This window comes from Polypterus senegalus, unplaced genomic scaffold, assembly GCF_016835505.1.
Source record: "Polypterus senegalus isolate Bchr_013 unplaced genomic scaffold, ASM1683550v1 scaffold_5023, whole genome shotgun sequence".
Classification (NCBI taxonomy): Eukaryota; Metazoa; Chordata; class Cladistia; order Polypteriformes; family Polypteridae; genus Polypterus; species Polypterus senegalus.
The window spans coordinates 98,249-123,393 of NW_024377025.1; the positions used below are offsets into that span (position 1 = coordinate 98,249).

At 42.7% G+C, this 25,145-nt stretch overlaps 1 protein-coding gene across 2 annotated transcripts in view; it reads left to right on the forward strand.

Moving 5' to 3' along the window:
* The window catches only part of ttn.1 (titin, tandem duplicate 1), a 136,560-nt gene that overhangs the window by 97,103 nt on the left and 14,312 nt on the right, over nt 1-25,145 (forward strand). For both annotated transcript variants that reach the window (XM_039742386.1, XM_039742387.1), the window contains 26 exons: nt 101-397; nt 2,497-3,084; nt 5,039-5,341; nt 5,492-5,788; nt 6,181-6,468; nt 6,782-7,081; nt 7,163-7,465; nt 7,968-8,273; nt 8,371-10,137; nt 10,222-10,515; nt 10,736-11,023; nt 11,538-11,837; nt 14,441-16,507; nt 17,277-17,579; nt 17,675-17,980; nt 18,072-18,362; nt 18,454-18,753; nt 18,844-19,149; nt 19,238-19,543; nt 19,633-19,914; nt 20,252-20,845; nt 20,967-21,254; nt 22,035-22,334; nt 22,441-22,743; nt 22,863-23,165; nt 24,527-25,111. In XM_039742386.1, the coding sequence (XP_039598320.1) occupies nt 101-397; nt 2,497-3,084; nt 5,039-5,341; nt 5,492-5,788; nt 6,181-6,468; nt 6,782-7,081; nt 7,163-7,465; nt 7,968-8,273; nt 8,371-10,137; nt 10,222-10,515; nt 10,736-11,023; nt 11,538-11,837; nt 14,441-16,507; nt 17,277-17,579; nt 17,675-17,980; nt 18,072-18,362; nt 18,454-18,753; nt 18,844-19,149; nt 19,238-19,543; nt 19,633-19,914; nt 20,252-20,845; nt 20,967-21,254; nt 22,035-22,334; nt 22,441-22,743; nt 22,863-23,165; nt 24,527-25,111 (11,865 nt within the window). The remainder of the gene's footprint in view (nt 1-100; nt 398-2,496; nt 3,085-5,038; nt 5,342-5,491; nt 5,789-6,180; nt 6,469-6,781; nt 7,082-7,162; nt 7,466-7,967; nt 8,274-8,370; nt 10,138-10,221; nt 10,516-10,735; nt 11,024-11,537; nt 11,838-14,440; nt 16,508-17,276; nt 17,580-17,674; nt 17,981-18,071; nt 18,363-18,453; nt 18,754-18,843; nt 19,150-19,237; nt 19,544-19,632; nt 19,915-20,251; nt 20,846-20,966; nt 21,255-22,034; nt 22,335-22,440; nt 22,744-22,862; nt 23,166-24,526; nt 25,112-25,145) is intronic.

The window sequence follows — 25,145 nt, forward strand, 5'->3', positions numbered from 1 at the left end:
TCCATTCCATTATCTGGCCCATTTTGACTGCAGGATATTCAAACTTTTGTCTTGTTCTAACTGGGTTTTTTTTTTGTCTTGTAATTGTGTCTCATAACAGAGAAACCAAGTCCTCCTGAGAAGCTTGGAGTGACCGAAGTTACCAAGGAAAGTGTTTCTCTGTCATGGCTGAAACCAGAGCATGATGGTGGAAGTAGAGTTGTTGGCTATGTGGTTGAAGCGCTGGAGAAGGGCCAGCAGAAGTGGGTTAAGTGTGCTGTTGTGAAAACAACTCATTATGTCATCCATGGCCTGAAGGAGAATACTGAATATTTCTTCCGCGTGAGCGCAGAAAATCAGGCAGGAATGAGTGATCCTAAAGAGATGGTCCTCCCTGTGATGGTTAAAGATCAACTAGGTAAGTTCTTATGTTTCATCTCTATGTTTATTTGTTGTTTTTCTTTCTTCCATTACCCAATCCAAGATGTTTGGAATGTTTTGATCTAACTAAGCAGATGTTGATACAGAGGTAGAATCAGGGCAGCTGAGATTTAAGGGCAGCTGTAAGCTAAATTGGAGCAGATATCAGCCAACAAGATTCACAGAAATTAAAGTCATAAATCAACATGACCCAAATATTTATAGAGAAATGATTTATTTCTGCCCCAGAATAAGGTTCAAGAATATGAAGGTCTTAGGACTTGACACTGGCAACATACTGTATAACAATTGGTTCTAGAATTCTAAAAGCAGAAACCGTAATGGGATGAAAAGAATCCCAGAGTTTCATAAGCAAGGGCTTGACGCATGATGGTGACTATAATTGTGGTAAAATAATGGAAACCACAGGTCTGCTCCCACGCTGAAGGGATGGTTCTGTGGTACAGCCAAGTACTACAGCAGGAATAGCTCTAGTGTCAAATCCACATGCTGTTGCGACTGGAATCTCAAATCTTCAAAACAAGCAGGCCAGAATCCACACTGGCCTGTCCACATCAGCCTCACCCTAATCCAGTTAGTCTCCTACTTTGAAAAAGCAGACTTTGGCATGACTAGGCCCTAAGCTGGTTTAAAAGTTCAGAAATCTCAAAAATGCCCCACAAGTGGGAGAACCATGAAAACAGTGGCTTGTACTGAAAAATCAAACCATATGTAACTAAAACAGATTAATGTTATAAACACTTAAATAACAAAACAAAGCAGAGAAGTAACAAGAAAAACTGCAGAAGAATATTGATAACCAACACATCTAAATCTAAATAAAAAAGAAATACCTGAATATCATCAGATGAATTTCAATGAACTGCTCCTGAGGCCTCATGCCACACTTAACACATTGCCAGGGGGTGGTCTCGGTAGCAGTGACAAAGAAAAATGAACTGCTTGCAAGCGACTTGGGGTTAATAGCTGGCAAAGCCGTTTTGCTGTAACGGCAGGTGTGCGTCTCTCATAAGACAGGGTGCAGTAAGCTGACCCAGGACAATTTCCAGTTTCTTTAGAAACGCCTCGTCTATTTGACACAGGAAAGATGGCCTTTCCTTCTTTAGGGTATATCTGACAAGTAAAAAAAATAAGAACAGATGGCCCATTAGCGTAATAAAATAAAATGCGTAAGTAAACGATATTATGTTTTTTTTTTAATAAACAAGGGAGGGGGTGAAGAAGGATAAATTATAAAAAGCCAATCGAAAAATGGAGCTTTGCTCTTCTGCCTTGCAACATAGAATCCATGTCATATTGACTATTTAACTATTCCTGTCTTCCTCGGGGGATTTCTTCCACACGAGGCATGGTGAGTTCAGCTGCAGCTGCCCTTTTTTCATTTTTTCCATTCTGTCGTAGTATTTAAAACACGAGATATCAGACAGACAAACTTCTGTTTTGTTCGTGAGGCACAAAACACACTCGTTCCTTATTCCTCATCGCTGCATTCTCTCTGTTTCATTCACTGATTGTCCCAGAGCCCAACACAGTGACTAAAGACAAAGGGGAGAGGGGAGAGTTGTGGATTAGTTGAAGTGAGTCGCTAGCTACAATATGTCACATAAGGGACTACCTTCCCGGCAGCACAACAACAATTGCCGCTGACTCGTTAAGATTATCTAAATGAAGGCTACGAGTGAAAATCGCTGGAGGAGTCATGAAATGTGACAGGGCCTTAAAGCAACCACAGTATGTGCAGGAACAAGATCTCAACACACTTTATAACAAACAACACTGTGGACCTGAATCTTCTAAAACATAGAATTACAGTACCCCCAAAAAATTAGTTTTCATTTTTCTATGCATATTTTTTTTGAAAATTCTATATTTATTCATTGTTACTGTTCATTTTGAATATTAAACACAAGACTATTTTATTGATGTTTGTTTTCGGTATATTTGAGTATTTAATAAATCCTAAGTAGTCACTGTGTCCTGCTTATTTCCTCAACTTCTTATGCTTTCTGTTTTTAAAAAACAGTGTTGTCTCACTTCACTTCATTTTTAATATTATTCATGTCTTCTTTTTTCTAGAATCACCTGAAATTGACATGAAGAACTTCCCTCACAATACGGTATATGTGAGAGCAGGATCCAATCTTAAATTTGAAATTCCACTCTCTGGCAAGCCTTTGCCAAAGATCACCCTCTCCAAAGACAACGTGCCAGTGAAGTCCACAATGAGGTTCAACACCGAGACCACAGCCGACAGCCTCATCATCAACCTGAAGGAGAGCGTGGCTGCCGACGCGGGACGATACGACATTACCGCCTCCAACTCCAGCGGAACCACTAAGTCGTTTGTGAACATTGTCGTCCTGGACAGGCCCGGCCCTCCAGTGGGTCCAGTGGAGATCAGTGATGTGACTGAAGACAGTGTCACCCTGAGGTGGCAGCCCCCAGTCTATGATGGTGGCAGTCAAGTAACAAACTACATAGTCCTGAAACGTGAAACGAGCACAGCAGCCTGGTCAGAGGTCTCTGCCACTGTTGCAAGAAGCATTGTCAAGGTGATGAAGCTGACAACAGGAGAGGAGTACCAGTTCCGCATTAAAGCTGAGAATCGCTTTGGCATCAGTGACCACATTGACTCTGCCTGTGTCACAGTCAAGCTCCCTTACAGTAAGTGGCTTCATCTTCTTGGAAAACTTCTAACTAAACATTTACTCGTGTGTATCACTCACACAGCGCTTTATATAAAATTCAACAAAGCAGTTTTACAACATAGGTCAGAGGCTAACAATCATACTTTCTCATTAGCTGACAGTGGATACACAGTTGTCTAATGAATTTGCCAACTTAACACCGTTCCTCCAGTTCCATAACATGTTCAATTTAGCTCAATGTCGGATTCCCCATCAACAGGGGCCTGCCATGTAGAGGAGTTCTGTTCAGCCAGGCCATTGCAAATGGTTTTACATGGTGAGTTATGAAGCTGCACTTTAGTCAGCATGACAACAAAGTAAAAATGGCTACATTACCTTCATAACGAGGAATCCAAGGAGCTCCAGTCATACTGTACCACATGCAGTGCCAACTCAGCAGGGTACTTCAAGTGGATACGGTGTGCAGACACCAGTTTTGTTTGTCTTTATGAATTTCTCAGAAGAGGTGATGCAGACGAGTTTATCCAACTAGTAGACGGGACAACCTCCCTTCTTACCGACTTGTCGTACAAACGCACACAAAAACACAATCCCTCCAGTCACTAACTGTTCTTCCTCCATGTAACTGAGGCTATGTCCACATTACTTACTACGTTTTCATTTAAAAATGGTGCTTTTAAGCAAAAATGATCTCTGTCCACCAAAGCGTTTTCACATCCTTAACAAAAGCATCACTGTCCACTCTAAAATGACTGAAAGCACATACTGTATAACAGCCATTGGCCTACAGCAAGCGTGTTGGTGGAATCAGGAAGAGGACAGGTTCTCTATGCTTGACCTTCATTTGTAGCTTGCATTTACACATGAAGAACACATGGGTGTTCAAAACGCCAGAGTAGGCGGTGTCAGAAAAACGACCAACAGACACCGTAAAGGTTTGGGGCAGCCACCCATATAATACTGTATGCCCTGGCTGCAAAAGGTTAAAGTTTTAAGAGTTGTTCACAATACTGAGTCCAAAACAGAAGTGAATATGAGGAGGTAAGATGGCGGCTTTAAAGGCCGGTGAAAGAAGTGACGTCATTGATGTCGGAACAGAAAGTGACATCTTCGGGAATCGGAAGTGACATCATCAAAAGCGCCGGGACCAGAAGTGACATCTTCAGAAGCCCCCGGGGCCGGAAGTGATATCATTGCAAGCACCGGAACCTAGTGTGATTTCCCGAGAGGAACTGAGAGAGACTGTCAGCGCACCTCGCCACCCCTTGGTCTGGTGTAGAATTACAATTACTTTAGCTGCCTCCTATTCGCACATGTGTGATAGCGGACAAAAGGTGAAAATGGGGATTTCTGAACAAAATGTAGTATTGTGGACATGTTTAAAAAATCTTATCTTCATCTAGTGTAGCACAGTCTGTTAAACGTCTTCCTGGTTTCGGGATTATCTGACAACATCCATGAATACTACACCCTGGTAGTTCTTTAACCCCTTGGTGTTGCCCTTTCGCCACCTCTGCTACGTTGTGTTCAGGATTAACCTCGGATGACTGAAGGAGAGGAAAAGGGCTTCATGCCAGGCTAACCCGTCCAGTCCCATAGCTCCCACAATAAGGTCTCCATGGTAGCAGCTATTGGCCCTTTGTTACTCACACTGGATACTGGTGGTGATTCCTTACTACTGGACTTTCTGCTTAAATGCTTCCTTTTTTCTACCTTATTACCATCTTCACAGCACATGGGTGTTTAATTACCGGAGATGAAATGATAGCAGGTTGCAATGGCAAGCGAAACAGCTCAGGTGATACACGTTAGCCAAAGGGTAGGCAACAATGCAAGACCAGGACCTTTACTTTCATAATCATTTGTGAGCAAAACAGATGTCTGAGCGTTCTCACTTAGTGTCCAACAAAGCTTGTAGCAAATTGTGCCCCTCAGACACTGTATAATACAAACGTATACTTTATTTTCAGCCATCCCTGGACCACCATCCACTCCTTGGGTCACAAGTGTCACAAGGGAACAGATCACAGTCAACTGGCATGAGCCTGTGTCTGACGGTGGCAACGCTGTCATCGGCTATCACCTGGAGATGAAAGACAGAAACAGCATTCTGTGGCAGAAAGTCAGCAAGACGATCATCCGCACAACGCACTTCAAAGTCACCAATATCAGCGCAGGCCTCATCTATGAGTTCAGAGTGACGGCTGAAAATGCTGCTGGTGTTGGCAAAGTCAGCCATGCTTCTGAGCCAGTGCTGGCAATCGATGCCTGTGGTGAGTCTTTATCTTGTTGCTGGATTTGTAATTGTATTTATCTATCTAACTATTTTTGAAACCCAACTCATGCAAGTTTAAGCAACACTTTTTCTTGTGTAGAGATCGTTTTAAAAGGAATTTTCCTCTAAATCGCTATTTCTTTTTCAGAACCACCCACAAACGTACGTGTGGTTGACATTACAAAGAACTCCATTGGCCTTGCATGGCAGAAGCCTGCCTATGATGGAGGTAGCAAGATCACAGGATACATTGTGGAGAAGCGAGATGTGCCCAATGGCAGATGGACAAAGGCCAGCTTTACCAACGTCATTGAAACTAACTTCACCACCACCGGCTTGACTCATGACAGCAAATATGAGTTCAGAGTGTTTGCCAAGAATGCCATTGGCTCTGTGAGCAATCCCTCATTAATTGTTGGCCCTGTCACATGTGTGGACACGTATGGTGAGTTCAGCTTTTGCACACTTGTTTGTTTAACTTGAGTGTTCTCACCTTGAGAATCTATTTTCATCTCAGTCTCCTATTAATCTCTGTATCTTTCTAAGCTTGAGGATGGCCTCCCTCCTGGAGTCCTACAGTTTACACCAGCCTAGCTGCATTTTAAACGTTTGAAAACTTTTGGTAAACTCCAAAACCACTAGGCAGTGTCTACCAATGATATTTCAGTTAAATATCCTTAACTGACTATCTTTAATGTACTTTACACTTTTTAAAATTACTGTTAAGTTTCATGGTTCCCTTGAAAACTCAATGACTATTGATATTTATGATCAGTTGTCTTATTTATAACCTCACGATGAATGCTTTGTAATGTAGCTACTGAATGTTTGTTTCAGGTGCTCCAGAGATTGACTTGCCTCCTGAGTACCTAGATGTGGTCAAATACAAAGCTGGCACAGCAGTAAAGATCAAGGTGGGCATCATTGCCAAGCCTCTGCCAACAATTGAGTGGTACAGGAACGGAAAGGAGCTGGAGACCAGTGCACAGGTGTCCATTGAAAGTACAACAGACGCGTCATCCATTCTCATCAAGGATGCCACTCGTCTCAATAGTGGAAACTATGAAATCAGACTCAAGAATTCCATGGGCTCTGCATCAGCTACCATCCGAGTTCAGATTTTGGGTACGTTTTCATGTTTTTGATGGCCTGTTGCAAAAATTGAGGTGGTTCCAAAGGGTCGAACCTCAGCTTATTTTCAGCAAGTATGCAGTAACAGGACCGGAAATCCTGCTTCTAACACTAAACCTCAAGTTTAACACAGCACACACTGATTACTAACAAGAGTACAGATTGTAAGTGGACTCTCTCCCCGTTATGACATCCATACCCACAATGTTGTTAAATTTATAATCATTTTCTTGTTTGGTCTTTCCAGTAAATCACATTCTCCTAAAATTTTCAAATCTTAATTAATTTGTATTTTTATTTTCAACAGATAAGCCCGGTCCCCCTGCTGGAATAATACAAATGAAGACTGTGACTGCTGAGAAGATCACATTCATGTGGGAACCTCCAGCTGATGAAGGCGGTGCGTCTGTCACCCACTACATCGTGGAGAAGCGGGAGACAAGTCGAGTCGTGTGGTCTCTGATTTCAGATAAGCAGCAGGAATGCCTCGTTTCTGTACAGAAGCTTGTGAAAGGAAATGAATACATCTTCCGTGTCAGAGGTGTAAACAAATATGGAGTAGGTGACCCTCTGGAATCTGAACCAGTTATTGCCAAGAATGCCTTTGGTAGGTGTCACATTGTAATGTGTGTTTATTGTCGGCTGCACAAACGGTCATTTCGGCTTACACTATGATTTATTCTTTCAGTAACACCGGGTCAACCTAGTGTCCCTGAGGTCACAATGATTACCAAATCAACAATGACAGTGGTATGGAACCGGCCTTCTGTGGATGGTGGCAGTGATATTAATGGATACTACCTGGAGAAACGTGAAAAGAAGAGTCTGAGATGGTTTAAGGTCATTAAGGAGACCATCCGTGACACTCGACAGAAAGCATCCGGCCTGACGGAGGGAAGCGAGTATCAGTACCGAGTCAGTGCTGTTAATGCTGCTGGAGAAGGTCCATTCTCTGATGCTTCAGATTTCTATAAGGCTGCTGACCCAATAGGTAAGATGACCACCCATTTGTTCTCATTTGTTTCAACCCTTAAGTGAGAGTAGGCCAGTTTCAATGGGATGGTGTTCATCTTTGTAGCTCTGTATTGATCAGTTGCCTACATGTAACAGAGGTTTCTAAAAACAGACCTGCATAAAATGTTGAGTTGTTTCACAAGGAAAGGTTTGATTTAAAAGAAAGGTGAGAAGCTTTTAAAGGAAAGGACAAAAGGGCAGTGGCTGAATCCTGATCTGAAAGATGCAGGAAAAAATGTTTAATGGACAGAAGGCACTAGGTATCAAGACCATCTATACTGATCGATGTGCTCTTTGAATTATTAAATGGCAACTCAGTGAGTGTTAAACAAGAGCTATCTTACCTCTGAGCGGTCTTCTGGACAAGGCCCGCATAACCCCTTCATCAGCTGCTTCTCCTTCTTCTCTTTGTGGTGTGTGTGCCTCAGTTGTCAACTCTTATAATGAGCCTTAACATCTCTCAACTTTCCTCTTACCAGATCCACCAGGAGAGCCTACAAAACTGAAGGTTGTGGACTCAACCAAATCATCGATTACCCTTGAATGGGTGAAGCCAGTCTATGATGGAGGCAGCAACATTACAGGCTATGTTGTGGAGAAGAGGGAGCAAGGTGAAGAGGGCTGGACCACGATCAGCTCAAAGGGTGAAATCAGAACCACAGAGTATGTTGTTTCACATCTGAAACCGGGTATAAATTACTTCTTCCGAGTAGCAGCTTTGAACTGTGCTGGAACTGGAGAGCCCCTCGAGATGACAGAGCCAGTACAGGCTAAAGATATCATTGGTAAGCATTATGGTTCAGAGGGATGTGTGTATATCTAAGTGCAGAACTGCATAGCCCTCAGAAACTCATGTCATCCCTTCTGTGTTCTTTTTTACAGAGGAATGCGAGATTGACCTTGATGTGGCACTCAGAACACAGATCACAGCTAAAGCAGGAGAAAATGTGGAAGTCTTGATTCCATTCAAAGGCAGGCCTGCACCAAATGTCACCTGGAGAAAAGGAGAGAAGAACATCACTCAGGATCCAAGATATAACATCAGTAACACTGAATCCTCTACACTTCTCTCAATTGGACAAGTCACTCGTGATGATTCTGGCAAATACGTCCTCAGCATTGAAAATGGAGTGGGCGAGCCCAAAACTTCATTTGTTAACATTAAGGTATTTGACACACCAGGACCTTGTCAGAAGCTGATAGTCAAGCACGTAAGTCGTGGAAACGTCACTTTGGCTTGGGAGCCTCCACTTATCAATGGAGGTTCTGAAATTACCAATTATGTTATTGAGAAGAGAGACGCTACCAAGAGGGCATACTCCTCCGTGACCACTAAGTGTGCTCATACAACATTTAAAATATCTGGCCTTTCCGAGAAGACTCCCTTCTTTTTCCGTGTCTTGGCTGAAAATGAAACTGGATTGGGTGAGCCATGTGAAACAGCTGAGCCTGTTAAGGCCACTGAAGTCCCTGGACCCATCAAAGATCTCTCCATGAAAGATTCCACTAAGACATCTGTTGTGCTACAGTGGAGCAAGCCTGATTACGATGGTGGCAGCATCATCTCCGACTATATCATTGAAAAGAAACTGAAGGATGAGCAGGAGTGGTCTCCAGCAGGCGCCAGCAAGGCATGCGAGTTTGAGGCTACCAAACTCAAAGAACTTTCTGTCATGGACTTTAGAGTATGTGCAAGGAATGAGAAGGGACAGAGCGACTTTACTCAAGTTGGACCAATTACTGTCAAAGACTATGTCATTCCACCTGAGGCTGACTTGTCTGAAATTTCAAGTGGGCAGCTGAACGTACGCATTGGACACAATGTCCACATAGAGCTGCCATACAAAGGTAAACCCAGACCAACTATGCAGTGGCTAAAGGACAGCCTGCCACTTAAAGAAAGCGAGCAGGTTCGCTTCAAGAAAACAGAGAATAAAGTATCCCTGAACATCAAAAATGTCAAGAAAGAAAACGGTGGAAAATACACTTTAGTCCTTGATAACGGCGTCTGCAGGAAGTCATTCAACATTGTGGTGATCACCCTTGGGTCACCATCCAAGCCAAAGGGACCAATTCGGTTTGATGAAATTAGAGCAGACAGTGTTATCCTCTCATGGGATGCTCCAGATGATGATGGTGGTGGAGAGATTACCTGCTACACAGTGGAGAAGCGGGAGACATCCCAGACAGCTTGGAAGATGGTCTGCTCAAGTGTGGCTAGGACAACATTCAAGGTTACCAACCTTGTCCAAGGAACAGAGTACCAATTTAGAATTCGAGCTGAGAATAAGTATGGAGTAAGTCCAGGACTTCTGTCACCTGATATAGTGGCCAGACATCAATTCCGTCCTCCAGGTCCTCCTGGAAAACCAGTTGTGTATAACATCACCTCTGATGGCATGTCCATTCAGTGGGATGCCCCAGTGTACGACGGAGGCTCTGAAGTCATTGGATTCCACGTTGAGAAGAAAGAACGAAACAGCATCTTGTGGCAGAAGGTAAACACCAATCCTATCTCTGCAAGAGAGTACAGAATAACTGGCCTCATTGAAGGACTTGACTACCAGTTCAAAGTGTATGCAGAAAACACTGCCGGCCTCAGCCCTGCCAGCGAGCCAAGCAAAATGACATTGGCTGTTTCACCTGTTGGTAAGTTGTATGTGGAGCAGATTTGGTGACATCAATAGTCACTTTTAGCCGTTCTTTTCTAACCATTCCTCATCTTGATCGCAGATCCACCTGGCACACCTGATTACATTGATGTCACCAGAGAGTCTGTCACTCTGAAGTGGGAGCCACCCCTGAGGGATGGAGGCAGCAAGATTGTCGCCTACAGTGTAGAGAAACGCCAAGGAAAAGGACGCTGGCTAAGATGCAACTTCACAGATATTTCTGAGTGCCAGTACGCAGTCACTGGCTTATCTGCTGGCGACCGTTATGAATTCAGAATTATAGCCAGGAATGCCGTGGGCACGGTCAGCCCTCCATCTCAGTCATCTGGATACATCATGACAAGAGACGAGAGCGGTAAGCATTTTCCCACTGGATTAGACCAAGTGACTATTAATTTCATTGACACTGGAACATTTGTGGCTCTCTGTCCAAGATTTGTTCCTGCCTTGTGTCCTATGCTAGCTGGAATAGGCTCCAGCAGACCCCCGCAATCCTATTCAGGACAAAGCGGGTTAGATAAAGACTGATTGACTGGACCGTTTGAGATTAATCTTGTTTTCTTTAATCTTTCCAGTGGCACCAAATATTGAATTTGGAGCAGAACATTTTGAAGGTCTCACTGTCAAAGCTGGAGAAAGTATCCGTCTGAAGGTCTCCGTTACAGGTCGTCCAGTGCCTCAGGTGACATGGTTCAAGGATGGAAAAGAAATTGACAAGAAAATGGCCATTGATGTGACTACTGTTATTGGCAGCAGCAGTATCTTCATTAGAGATTCTGACCGTAGCCACCGTGGAGTGTACTCTGTAGAGGCTAAGAGCTCTTCGGGGACAAAGAAAGTAGACATTAATGTGCGGGTTCATGGTACGTATTTTAGATTTCAGCTTTTAATTTCCCCCTTCCTGCGCATCACTCAATCTATCATATAGGGCATTTCCAATCTGACTCTTACAGCACTGCCATGGTAGAGCAGTTGCCATTGCAGAACGTCTTGGCAGATTTCATCACACGGTGTGAAGGCATGCATTTAGTTGACTGGGGACACTAAATTGTCCAGGTGTGACCTGTGAGTAGTTGATGTTCCATCCAAAGTGAGTCAAAGTGTTTTGCTCATGGTCACTTGCTAAGGTGGAGGCAGGAATTCACACAGTGGCTGATGCCTTAGTAACTACTCCACACTGTCGGTAGTGTTAAAATGATTTTCTGACTTGCCAGCATATCCATCGTTGTCTTCTGGTTTCTCAATGAGTCAGAAGGCCCATCTTCAGCACACAGCTTATGGTCTCCTGTGCTATTGTGAAGGCCTGCTCCCTGCCTCTACATTCTTCTCATTCTTGTCTATCTGATCTACTGAACATTTTTGTTTTCTTCTCTTTAGACACTCCTGGACCACCTGCAGGACAAATAAGATTTAGCAACATCACTGGAGAAAAAGCCACTTTGTACTGGGACGCACCAGATAATGATGGCTGTGCTGCCATTACACATTATGTGATTGAAAAGCGTGAGACCACAAGAATCTCCTGGGCCCTTGTTACCGACAACTGTGAAGCCTGCTCCCACACTATCACTAAGCTGATTAAGGGCAATGAATACCAGTTCCGCATATCGGCCGTCAACAAGTTTGGTGTTGGCAGACCTTTGGACTCTGAGCCCATCGTTGCCCAGATTCAGTACAGTAAGTTGGATTGAGTGAATTCTACCGAGGCTTTCTAAAGTGTGTCAGCCAGTGAGCTCCACATCAGATGACACTTGATTGTTTAGGACTCACTTCTTCTTTACAGACAACCAAACACAAAAATGGGATCACATGAAACCAAAAACAAAAGTCACAGATAAGTGAAATACAGAAATTGGCAGTAACTTTTCACATTCACCATACGACACTGAACAAGCTTAGCACAAGCCCTACTTGAATGTAATATTTTCTGTAATTATTCACCCATGTAATGTACATTGTTAATGCCACATTTTGGTCATTCCAACTTGTAGCTATTTAGAACTCAAGTACTGTATATCGACAAGAATTAATTTGATTAGTTAAAAAGATATTGGAGGTTCTTCTCAATAAGAATTTAGAAAAGGATATAAAACAATGTACAAACACACAGAAAAACAGTACGCAACTTAAACACCAGTTTCTCCCTTATAATTCAAGGGGTAGGTAATCCATTTTGCCACTTTGTAATATTCTTATCTCACCCACCATTCGGTCTCAGCCCTATTATTGATGTGTAATTGAGCCCTTGACCAGTTGGAACTCCCGACCTAAGCTGTAGTGGGAACAACTCCTAAACACCACCAAACATTTGGCTTTATACCCCCCTCATATTTGCTTCAAGGGATGGAAAATAATCTCACAGCATCCCGTTCACAAATCTAATATGAGATATTTGGGCTGCTTACTCTATGATTTCATTACCAAGGTCTCGTCTGAGGATCACCTACTGCTATCTGTCAGGCCAGAAGAATGATACTGGATTTCATAAAGTCTCTAGTGGGCTCAGTGTAATTCTGTTTTATCGTGTTGACAGATCACCTGCAAAATGCCCCTAACAGCAAAAGATACCAACTAACCTCTTAGTTTCTTGTCTTAATGGAAGATACGAAGAAATGTCATAATCAGCTTCCTAGCCGTTACCTATAACCTCTTCCCTGTCTCACTGTCCATTTTGAACCACCATATTCAAACTTAGGGGAGATCTATGGCCAGCTACTTGCTGACTGGGGTTGTCTTTACTTCCAAACCTTAACTTTAACCTAGTTTTACCAAAAATAGAGGATTTCACAAGCATGTCCTCTCGTGTCCTTATTGGGCCACAGCTAAGCAAGGAATGAACATTCTAGCTTCTCAGCTTTGCTAGTAGCAATCAGGCAACGAGATGCTGACTTTACACTTTCACTTAAAAATTATATTTATTTTCATCCAAAGCAATAAGCAGCAAGTATAAGTGATCCAAAGAACTCTACAGCCTGGGTGGGGTCATTCAGTCCCAGATGGATTTTTTATTTTATTTGCAAATGATTTATCCTTACTCAAAAAATAAAAAAGGAAATTATTTATTGCCGGTGACAGAGCTCCTTGGAAAGTGCCAATCACTAAAGAGCAGCACATAGCAAGCTCCATGAAAGTATCCATTTTCAGATAGTGAAAGTCTCCTTATCAATGCTTGTTTTTTTGCCATACGACAACTGAGTTAAACTCTTTGACAAAAATTGAAAGCTCCATTACTCCAACTGTGATGTATACGTATATTTTTTTATGTTTTATTATTTTATTTACATTTTGGATTGTTGATTTCAAGTCTGTTCTTGATTTGCAATCATTATGACTAGACGACAGCTCAGTTGTGTTTCTGACGTCATGGAAAAAACACTTTAGATATGGCAGCATTCGCTGTAATTGCTATCTCTTAGTGGATGCTTTTTTGATTCTTTTTTTAAAAAAAAACAGTGATCATTCGCTTCACATTCAAGTAAGCTCGAGTGTGAGTTTTTTTTATTATCTATCTTTGATCTTCGATCTGAATTTAGAATTTCTACTTTGACAGCCCAATCTTTTCCATCCTCGGTAATGACCCCTTAACTGTTCTCAATAAGATTTTTCAGTTTGCGTTTTCATCCCTCTGTCCTCTTTACTCACCATAATCTCAAGAGACCCTGCATCTCATAACACCAACAAGCAGCCACTAAACTGAGAATAAACTACTTAACCCTAATCCTAATAAAAGTCAGCTTCTCTCTACAATCTTCTCACCCAAAATGAGCACCTGGCTTACTTTTTTTTTATCTCGGGTTAGCAGAGCACACTATGACACTTTTCAGTTTCTCAAAACACAGAAATGTTACGGAATCTTTACCACAAGCGCAAGGTTATTTTCTGATAAGAAAGAAAATCTTTATAACTAAGCAAAATGCTCTCAATTATGATTTCCCAGAATGCATTGCACTCCTTTTCAGCTTGACAAGACTTTTAGAGTTTAGGTCTATTGCCTGAGATCTGTCAGCTGCAAAGGTTCAAGTATCTCCCATACACACTTTCTATCTCATGATGGTACTGTCCCCTGAGACTAATGTTCACTGATCTGCCAATGACATCAGGAAGAGCTCACTGTTCATCATTGTAGGCACCTTACTCAATATTCTGTCCGACATAACATTCAATTCAGTTTCAAACTTTTCAATAATCTGGCATTCAGACTTTTGTGCCTTTAGTCCTTCTATGTTTTGAATCGATTCATATTAGACTCTGAGTAATCATGTTTCATGTTCTCTCTGTAGCTGTTCCAGATGCTCCTGGCACACCTGATGCCACTCACGTCACAGGAGACAGCATCACACTCACATGGACACGGCCAAGGACAGATGGTGGAAATGAAATCAAACATTACATTCTCGAGAGACGTGAGAAGAAGAGCTTGAGATGGGTGAAGGTCTCCAGCAAGAGGCCAATCACAGAGACAAGATACAGAGTAACAGGCCTGACAGAAGGAAATGAATACGAGTTCCAGGTCATGGCAGAAAATGGAGCTGGTGTTGGACCTGCGAGCAGCACATCTCGACTGATCAAGTGCAGAGAACCTACCAGCACACCAAGCGCTCCAACTGTCGTCAAAGTCACAGATACCACAAAATCATCAGTAAGCTTAGAGTGGACCAAGCCTGTCTTTGATGGTGGAATGGAAATCATTGGCTACATCATTGAAAAATGTAAGGCAAGCCTTGATGACTGGCACAAAGTAAACCTAGAAACATGCATCAACACTAAATTCACTGTGACTGAACTGGAAGCTGGAGAAGAATACAAGTTCAGAGTGAGAGCAGTCAATGGTGCAGGTAAAGGAGAACCCTGCGAGGTGTCTAACCCAGTACAAGCTGTGGACAGACTCACTTCACCTGAAATTGACATTGACGCCAGCTTCAAGCAGACACACATTGTCAGAGCTGGAGGTACCGTCCACTTGCACATTGCTTTCCGAGGAAGACCTGCCCCTGTCGCAACTTGGACAAAGGCTGGATCTGAGCTCGGAGTCAGAACCGATGTCCAGACAACAGAAACATATAGCACTCTTACCATTGAGAATTGCACCAGATATGACTCTGGAAAGTTCACTCTTGCCCTTGAAAACAATAGTGGCACCAAGTCGATCACCTTCACTGTGAAAGTTCTAGATACACCCGGACCTTGTGGCCCCATAACATTTAAGGATGTGACCAGAGGCTCTATCACCCTGATGTGGGACGCCCCAGTTAATGATGGAGGATCACGCATCCGCCACTACATTGTCGAGAAGCGGGAAGCTAGCCGTCGTAGCTGGCAAGAAGTGAGCGGAAAATGCACTCGCCAGATCCTCAGAGTAGGTGACCTGGCAGAAGGTGTACCTTACTTCTTCAGAGTCATTGCTGAAAATGAATATGGTCCCGGAGAGCCATGTGAAAATGTGGATCCAATTGTCGCCACTGAGGAGCCTGCCCCACCAAAGAGACTAGATATCGTCGATACAAGCAAGACATCTGCCACCTTGGCTTGGGTGAAACCAGATCATGATGGTGGAAGCCGCATCAATTTCTATGTTATTGAAGCTAAACAAAAAGGTGCAGATCACTGGGTGTCTGTCGGTCAGACTAAAGCTTTGAGCCTGGTTATTGAAGGATTAGTTGAAAACACTGAATATGAATTCCGGGTCAAGGCCAGAAATGATGCTGGCTTTAGTGAGCCAAGAGAGGCCTTCTCATCTGTCATCATCAAAGAACCACAGATAGAACCCACAGCAGATTTGAGTGGAATCACCAACCAACTAATCACATGCAAAGCTGGAAGCACATTCACAATTGATATTCCAATTAGCGGACGGCCTGTTCCTAAAGTAACCTGGAAGCTTGAAGAGATCAGGCTGAAGGAGACTGAGAGAGTGAACATCAAAACCACTAAAGACAGAACAACTCTCATCGTGAAGGACAGCATGCGAGCCGACTCTGGAAAGTATTACCTTGTGTTGGAGAATGTGACAGGCGTGAAGACCTTCACCGTTACTGTCAATGTTATTGGACGACCAGGTCCACCATCTGGCCCAATTGAAGTGTCATCCATTTCCTCTGAATCATGCGTACTAAATTGGCAAGAACCTGAAGATGACGGTGGAACGGAAATAACCAACTACATAGTTGAGAAGCGTGAGTCTGGAACGACTGCATGGCAGCTGGTGAATTCCAGCGTGAAGCGTACGCAGATCAAGGTCACTCATCTCACGAAATACATGGAGTACACATTCCGAGTTTCTGCTGAAAACCGATTTGGTGTGAGCAAGCCAATTGAATCCACACCAATTGTGGCTGAGCATCCATTTAGTAAGTATGAATATGATCATTTTTATTTTAGTATATGCAATGTTTACTCATACGCTATCAATAAATCTAGTCCACTCTGAATGATGTGGCTGAAGGAGCTAACTGTAATTAGTGACTCCACTTCTTAAAGTATGTTAATTGACCCTCAGGTTGTTCACAGGTGATTTGTGACTAGGTGTAGAATCACAACCTTTCAGTCTAAAGAATTTAGAAAAGAACTAAGAGACCAAAGACCCTGGCTCAAGATGATAATTCAACAGCTGTATGTGGCAAAAGCCAAAATTCCATGGCACTGTATGTCAAACAGATTTTGATAGTGAACTGACAAGGATGTCCACTTACTGTGAGATGCATAAAAGCAAATTAGGTCAATTAAGTTTTGCAGTACTCTCAAAATGGTCTCATATGGGGTCTTAAAAGATCTTTTAATGGTCTCAGAAAGAAGTGTGTGTTTACCCTGCCTAGAAAACATTCTGCTTGAAAGATGCAGCCAGAGCCACCACAAGGAAGCACATCATGGTTGACTCATTAACCAGTTAGGTATATTCCTGATATGGCACTTTCTGTTTCCATGTGCTTCATCTGAGGGATTGGGGAAAGGGTAACATCTCACAATGGAGAAGTAGCTGAAGAAATTGTAAAGAAGAAGTGACTTGCACAGCCCCACAGAGCCATTACTCATGAATTGTTGACTGTGCATTACATCTCTGTATTTCCAGGTTTCAAACTCCTGTATAATAAGCCTGTTTCTCTCTCATTCTTGCTACAGTTCCACCAAGTTCACCTACTAGACCTGAAGTACTATCGGTCACTGCAACATCTATGGCCATACGCTGGGAAGAACCATACCATGATGGTGGCAGCAAAGTCACGGGCTACTGGATTGAGAAAAAGGAAAGAAACACCATCCTGTGGGTCAAGGAAAACAAGATCCCATGTCTTGAGTGCCATTATAGAATCTCAACTCTGGTTGAAGGCTTGGAGTACCAGTTCAGAGTTTACGCCATGAATGCTGCTGGAATAAGCAAACCTAGTGAAGCTTCCAGACCAGTCATGGCCCAGAATGCAGTTGGTAAGTTTTCTTGTTAGAGTAAATCTGTTGTCAGTGGGTTGTTTTTTTCCCCACTACTTATTTTAATCAATGGTATGCTTCATGTTTTTTTCTAGACCCCCCAACCAAACTGGAGGTGACAGATGTATCTCGCTCCACTGTATCTCTGAAATGGAATGTTCCATTCAATGATGGAGGAAGCAAGATTGTGGGCTACATTATCGAGCGCAAGCCTTACAATGAAACTGGCGAGGGTCGCTGGTTGAAGTGCAACTACACCACTGTCACAGACACCTTCTTCACAGTGACAGCTCTTGGCGAAGGAGAAGTGTATGAATTCCGTGTCCTGGCAAAGAATGGTGCTGGCGTCATCAGTGCCCCATCTGAATCTACAGGAGCCGTTACTTGCAAAGATGAATATAGTAAGGCCCCCCTTCTGTTTAATTGGGTTAAGTTTTTATTTAACTTAAGATTGGATGTGATACTCATTTCCTTCCTGTTTATTTCTTTCAGCACCTCCCAAAGCCGAACTAGACAGCAAACTTCTGGGAGAGGTTGTCACCATCAGAGCTGGATCAGACCTTGTGCTGGATGCTACAGTTGGAGGCAAACCTGACCCAAAAGTCTATTGGGCCAAGGGAGACAAAGAGTTGGAATTGTGTGAGAAGATTTCTTTGCAGTACACTAGCAAGCGGGCTTTGGCCATCATTAAATTCTGTGACAGAAATGACAGCGGAAGGTACAACCTCACTGTGAAAAATGCCAGCGGAGTGAAAACGGTTTCTGTTTGCGTTAAAGTCCTTGGTAAGTGACACATAGTGACTGCTTTCTAACTTTCTTGTCCTTATATGACCTGTGTTGACTAATCTTTGACCAAACACATTCTTCACCACAGATACACCTGGGCCTTGTGATGACAAGATCACCATAAGCCGGGTTACTCAGGAGAAGTGTACCTTATCCTGGAGGATACCTTCAGAGGATGGAGGTGCACCAGTTACTCACTACATTGTAGAAAGACGAGAAACAAGCCGACTGAACTGGGTCATCATGGAGGCCGAATGCAAGACACTGTCATGCGTGGTCACTCGCCTGATTAAAAACAACGAGTACATCTTCAGAATCCGAGCTGTCAACAAGTATGGACCTGGTGTGCCACTTGAGTCTGAACCCATTTTTGCCAGAAACGCATTCAGTACGTATCACACTTATTTCATAGAAATGTCAACGCATTCTTTGAAAGATGTCAGTAGACATTTACTATTTATTCCATTTTTTTAAACAGCTATCCCATCAGCTCCAGGAGCCCCTGAAATAGTGGGTGTTGGAAAGGAACACGTCATTATTGAATGGCTGAAGCCCGAGACTGATGGCGGCAGTGAAATCATCAACTACCTGGTGGACAAACGTGAAAAGAAGAGTGTGCGCTGGACAAGAGTTAACAGAGATTTCATTATCTATGACACCAGATTTAAGGTGACTAACCTTTTGGAAGGAAGTGAATACCAATTCAGAGTCAGTGCCATGAATGCCGCAGGCAACAGCGAGCCCAGTGATGCCTCTTTCTATGCTTTCTGCAGGGATCCAACATGTAAGTAATCTCCATCTGTTGTCCCTCTTTTTAAATAAATGGTCTAGAAGTTAGCGTTTCATTGATGTAAATGTCTGCGTTTTCTCAGATACTCCTGCTGCACCATCTATTCCAAGAGTTGTTGACACAACTAAGCACAGCATCAGCTTAGCTTGGACTCGACCTATGTATGATGGAGGTGCAGATGTCATTGGATATGTTTTGGAAACAAAAGAAGAAGGTACTGAGCAGTGGTATAGACCTCACACCACAGCCACCTTGAGAAATACAGAATTTACCATCACTTCTCTTGTGACTGCTAAGAAATACTGTTTCCGAGTGGCAGCCGTCAATGTCAATGGAATTGGAGAATACAGTGAATCATCGGCTGAAATTGAGCCGGTGGAGAGAACCGGTATGTTGAATTTGCCTCTCTGAGTTTACAGCTTGATTTTATTAGCGTTTTCATATGTACTTAATATGTGCCTTATTGTCTTATTCCAGAAACTCCAGATCTTGAGCTTGCAGATGATCTGAAGAAGACAGTCACTCTTAGAGCCGGCGTAACTCTGCGACTTATGGTCTCGGTAACTGGAAGGCCAGCTCCCATCATCAACTGGAGTAAACCTGGTGTAGACCTTGCCAGTCGGGGATTCATTGACACAACCGACAGTTATACAATACTCACCGTCGATAAAGTGAACCGTTATGACGCTGGTAAATACACCATTGAAGCTGAGAATTCCTTTGGCAAGAAGGCGGCCACAATCCTTGTTAAAATATATGGTAAGTTTGGCTGGTCACAGCTAGCAGTCTCTATCACATAGAGTTTTGATAAGTGCAGGAATAACCAAGCTGTAACATGGCAGAATTAACTTCACCCAAGATCTCTCTTTGTCTGCTTTTATGTTGTATTGAATGATCCATCTTCTGCAAAGTGGAAGGTCAGCTTAAAATATAATAGCTATGCATGGAGGAAAAGGAATCATGTTGACATTTCTCCAAGGTGTTACTGCTGTGGAGTGACTAGAATTAATTGATAAAATGAGTGTAAATAAGATATAAAAGTAAAAAAATATACTGAAGAAAATTGTATCATTAATCCTGAGAAAATATCTTTCAGATACTCCTGGACCACCTGGAGCAGTAAAGATTAAGGAGGTCACTAAAGACTCTGTCATCATTACATGGGAGGTTCCACTGGTGGATGGTGGAGCACCAGTCAACAACTATATCATTGAGAGGCGAGAGGCCGCCATGAGAGCTTATAAGACAGTGACAACTAAGTGCAGCAAGACCCTCTACAGAATTACTGGGCTCACAGAAGGAACCATGTACTACTTCCGCGTTTTACCAGAAAACATCTATGGTATTGGTGAGCCATGCGAAACAGGTGATGCTGTCCTTGTGTCTGAAGTCCCTATGGTGCCACAGAAGCTGGAAGTGGTGGACATAACCAAATCTACTGTCACACTGGCCTGGGAGAAGCCTCTCCACGATGGAGGAAGCAGGCTTACTGGCTATGTGATTGAAGCCTGCAAGGCTGGTACAGACAGGTGGATGAAGGTTGCCAATGTCAAGCCCACAACCTTGGAGCACACCATCATTTCCCTCAATGAGTTGGAGCAGTACCTGTTCCGAGTCAGAGCAACAAACAGCAAGGGAGCAAGTGAGCCAAGAGAAATTGTGACCGCTGTCACTGTGCAAGAACAAAGAGGTATTTAATGGTTTACCTAGTGGCTGTAACAACAACTTAGGACTAAATATACTTATATATAAATTAGGACTAAGTATAATTACAGTATATATTTAACAATTGCCCTTGTTCTTCCCCATAGTTATGCCTAAAATTGACCTGGCTGGCATTCCTCAGAAGACTGTTTGTGTACCATGTGGAAGACCGATTGAACTCAGCATTCCTATAAGCGGTCGTCCACCTCCTGCTGCCTCTTGGTACTTTGAAGATTCCAAGATGAGAGAATCAGACCGTGTCAAGATGGAGACAACTAGCAAACTATGTAAGCTTACAGTTCGGGAGACCACCATTGACGACACTGGCGAGTATTTGCTGGAACTCAAGAACACAACTGGAACTACTTCAGAAACCATCAAAGTGATCATTCTTGGTAAGAATAAGATGTGTGTGGTCTCCCTTTGTGAATTGTCTTGTTGGAAGGGGAGCTTTCCGCAGGGAATACAGAAGGCAGGATGTTAAATTGCTAACATCATGGCCTCTTCCTGCCTGTCATACCCTATATGTAGTTAGTGTCTCCATCCATTGTCAAATCTTGTAATTCAGTAATAGAGATGGTAGGTGACATGTCAATCCCACACCTTTGAGGACTGAGCAGTAACAAATAAATCTTGGACAGATAGCAGATATCAGTTAGACTAACAGGCATGGTGTCTCTGGGATGTGGAATTGAAAAAGGGCATGGAGGAAACTTGGTTTCCTAGAGATGAAAGGCACCACCTTGCCTATCCACTGCACCAGCATGTTGCTACCATTTAGCAACCATTGTCTCTAAACAAGTTAAATAAAAACAAGAGGTACTGGCACCCTTTGTATAAGCAAGCAATATCCAGGCTTCTTTTACCTACCAGCATCTCAAACTCACCCTGAGAGTCTGTGATTTTCTCCTTGCTGAATAGGAATTTATTTATGATAGACTCATAACTGGCTGCTGACTGGAGTGAATCTGACAGTTTGGCTATACACTATGGATGCCACTTTTCAGTTTAGCTTATGTGGCGTTGGAGACGCTTATTTTCAAGTCAGTAAGATCTAAAAATGATAGGCTCAAAGAGAGATTTGCAAGCCTTAGTCACTCAAAGGAAGCACTTCTACCAGTGAATTTATCCATTATGTAAGGTTCTAAAAATCTTTTTTTTTCTATTTGACACAGACAAGCCTGCAGCACCTACCGGCCCTATCCGAATCGATGAGATAGATGCCACATCTGTCAGCATCAGCTGGGATTCACCCTCAAAAGATGGTGGTGCTGCAATCAGTGGCTATGTTGTGGAGCAGCGCGATGCTCATCGTCCAGGATGGTTGCCTGTGTCTGAATCTGTGACAAGGACAATGTTTAAATTCACCAGACTAAATGAAGGCACAGAATACGTCTTCCGTGTTGCAGCCACAAACCGCTTTGGCATTGGCTCTTTCTTGCAGTCTGAAATCGTAGAATGCAAGAGTGCCATCAGTAAGTTTTACTTGCTTTTGAATTGCTTTTTTTTATTATATTAATTTTGATGCAAAATATTCCTGGTACATTTTCCATGTTATCAAAATCATTGTCTCTTCTGCAGATATTCCTGGACCACCTGGAACACCCGAAGTTTTAGATATATCTCGTGATGGTATGACAATCACCTGGTATCCTCCAGAGGAAGATGGTGGCTCTGCAGTTTCAGGATACATTGTTGAACGCAAGGAAGTGAGAGCTGACAGATGGGTGCGTTGTAACAAGGTCGCTGTCACAATGACAAGGTATAGGTCTACTGGTCTTATTGAAGGCCTGGAATATGAACACAGAGTGACGGCTATCAATGCAAGAGGCTCAGGCAAACCCAGCCGACCTTCCAAGCCAGCAGTTGCAATGGATCCCATCGGTACGATAGCTTAAGTTGCCTTCATTCCTTTATTTTCCTTTGCAGTTTAGATGCTATATGGGAAATATTGTCTGTGTAGGAGTAAATATTTCAATATTTTCTTGCTTATTTTAAAACAGAGCCACCTGGCAAACCCCAGAATCCAAGAGTCACGGATTCAACAAGAACATCTGTTTCATTGGCTTGGAGCCCACCTGATGAGGAAGGAGGCTCAAAGGTCACCGGCTATCTGATTGAAATGCAGAAGGTCGATCAGTATGATTGGATCAAGTGCAATACAACTCCCACTAAAATCTGTGAATACACACTGACGCATATGCCACAGGGAGCAGAGTACCGGTTCCGTATAATGGCATGCAATGCTGGAGGACCTGGCGAACCCGCAGATGTTCCTGGAACAGTTAAAGTTACAGAAATGCTTGGTAAGAGGAAACCTCATTATCTGTCCTCACCACAGTCATGTTCTTGCATTAAGACTGGATGAAATGCTTGGAAACATTTTCTCAAGTTTTTACTAAAAATGTCATGAGTGCAATGTGATGGTGAACACTCAATGCATAAACTCAATAAATGTCCACAGTGGAAAAGTTTTTCTAAGTGCTAGCCAGAAGTTCCACACAAGATCACATTTAATCTTGGGGATGGGGTATACCCTTACACTGTGGTACACAATGGTAAAACTATACCGCAGGATATACTTGTGCTTATCACTGGACCAATGCTTTGTATTGCCTGAAAAACAAAGGGTCATATCAGCCAATCAGAGGTTTTGTGGTACAGATTTGAGGGCTCATTTTCAAATCTTTTATGAGATTCACATCTACATCATATAGTCAGCCTGACCAGTTTTGAAGGAAGGAGGACTGCCGTCAGGGTGCTGGAACAAAATTGTCTCGACTTAGATATCGGATGTGGTTTACACCCACTAATTTCATGTTACCTGGATGTAGGAAATGAGTAAAAAGATAGATAGATAGATAGATAGATAGATAGATAGATAGATAGATAGATAGATAGATAAATGTTGTGACACACAAACACATACTGTAGAGTTTACTGTCTTACTCCTTTCACTTACCTTTATTCATCAAACATTCCCAGCCTCAGCAAGATTTAGTTTGGCTGACTGGCATACTACATTGTTAAGAGCTTACTTGTCTGAACCAGCATAGTCCACAGTTATAGTTATCTGGGTAGCAAGGTATGGACAAGCCATGGACTTCTATTTTACTAATAGCACTAGGAATTCAGAGAAGTAAATATGAAACATTATAATTTATCAAGATGTCCTTATTGTATATTGTGCCACTTATGCACAAAGTTAATCTAGCAAATCACTGTTGTCACACTCTTCTCAAAACTGTGTCACTCATGACTCACACTTAGAGGGCCATCTTAGTACTTTTTCTTCAGACTTTAGTTATACCTTTGATTTTGGTGATATGTGAATTTCACTAAGCAAGTGGAGAAGGGGCATGAGTTGCCCCGAAAGCTGGCATATTATAATCTTTTTAGTTAGCCAATAAAAGGGGTCATTTTTCTTGACGTTTCTCTACATTCATAATGGCTAACACAGTACGACACCCTAGTACTAAGTAAGTGGGTAATTTCAGCTCTTTTGCGCAAATAGGAACTTCACCACACCAGTACAGGACAACTGAAGATTTTAACCAGTATAGCTCTTCTTCTACATACATATCTTCTACATTGCTCAGGTTTTTGTTTTTTGGTGTTGTATGTTCCAGTTAATGCTATATTCTGTTTCTTTTCTTTTTAATTTCAGAATATCCTGACTACGATCTGGATCCAAAATACCAGGAAGGCCTTGTTGTCAGACAAGGTAGTGTCATCCGGCTATCAGTGCCAATTAAGGGCAAGCCAATTCCAGTGTGCAAGTGGACCAAGGAAGGCCGTGATGTTAGCAGCAGAGCCATGATTGCAACATCTGAAACAATCACAGAGCTTGTCATCAAGGAATGTGACAGAGATGACACTGGCACCTATGATTTGGTGTTGGAGAATAAGTGTGGCAAGAAGGCTGTCTACATCAAAGTGAAAGTAATTGGGCAGCCAGACAGTCCTGAAGGTCCACTGGAATTTGATGACATTCAGGCTCGTTCAGTAAGAGTGAGCTGGAGAGCACCAGCTGACGATGGAGGCTCTGACATCCTTGGCTACATCATTGAGAGACGAGAAGTACCTAAAGCAGCCTGGTGCACTGTTGACTCTCGGGTGAAGGAGACTTCTTACATTGTTAAGGGTCTGAAGGAGAATGTTGAGTATCACTTTAGAGTCTCGGCTGAAAACCAGTTTGGCATCAGTAAATCTCTGAAGTCAGAAGAATCAGTCATTCCCAAAACACCACTTTGTAAGTGTTTAGTGGGATGTTTAAATCCTGTATT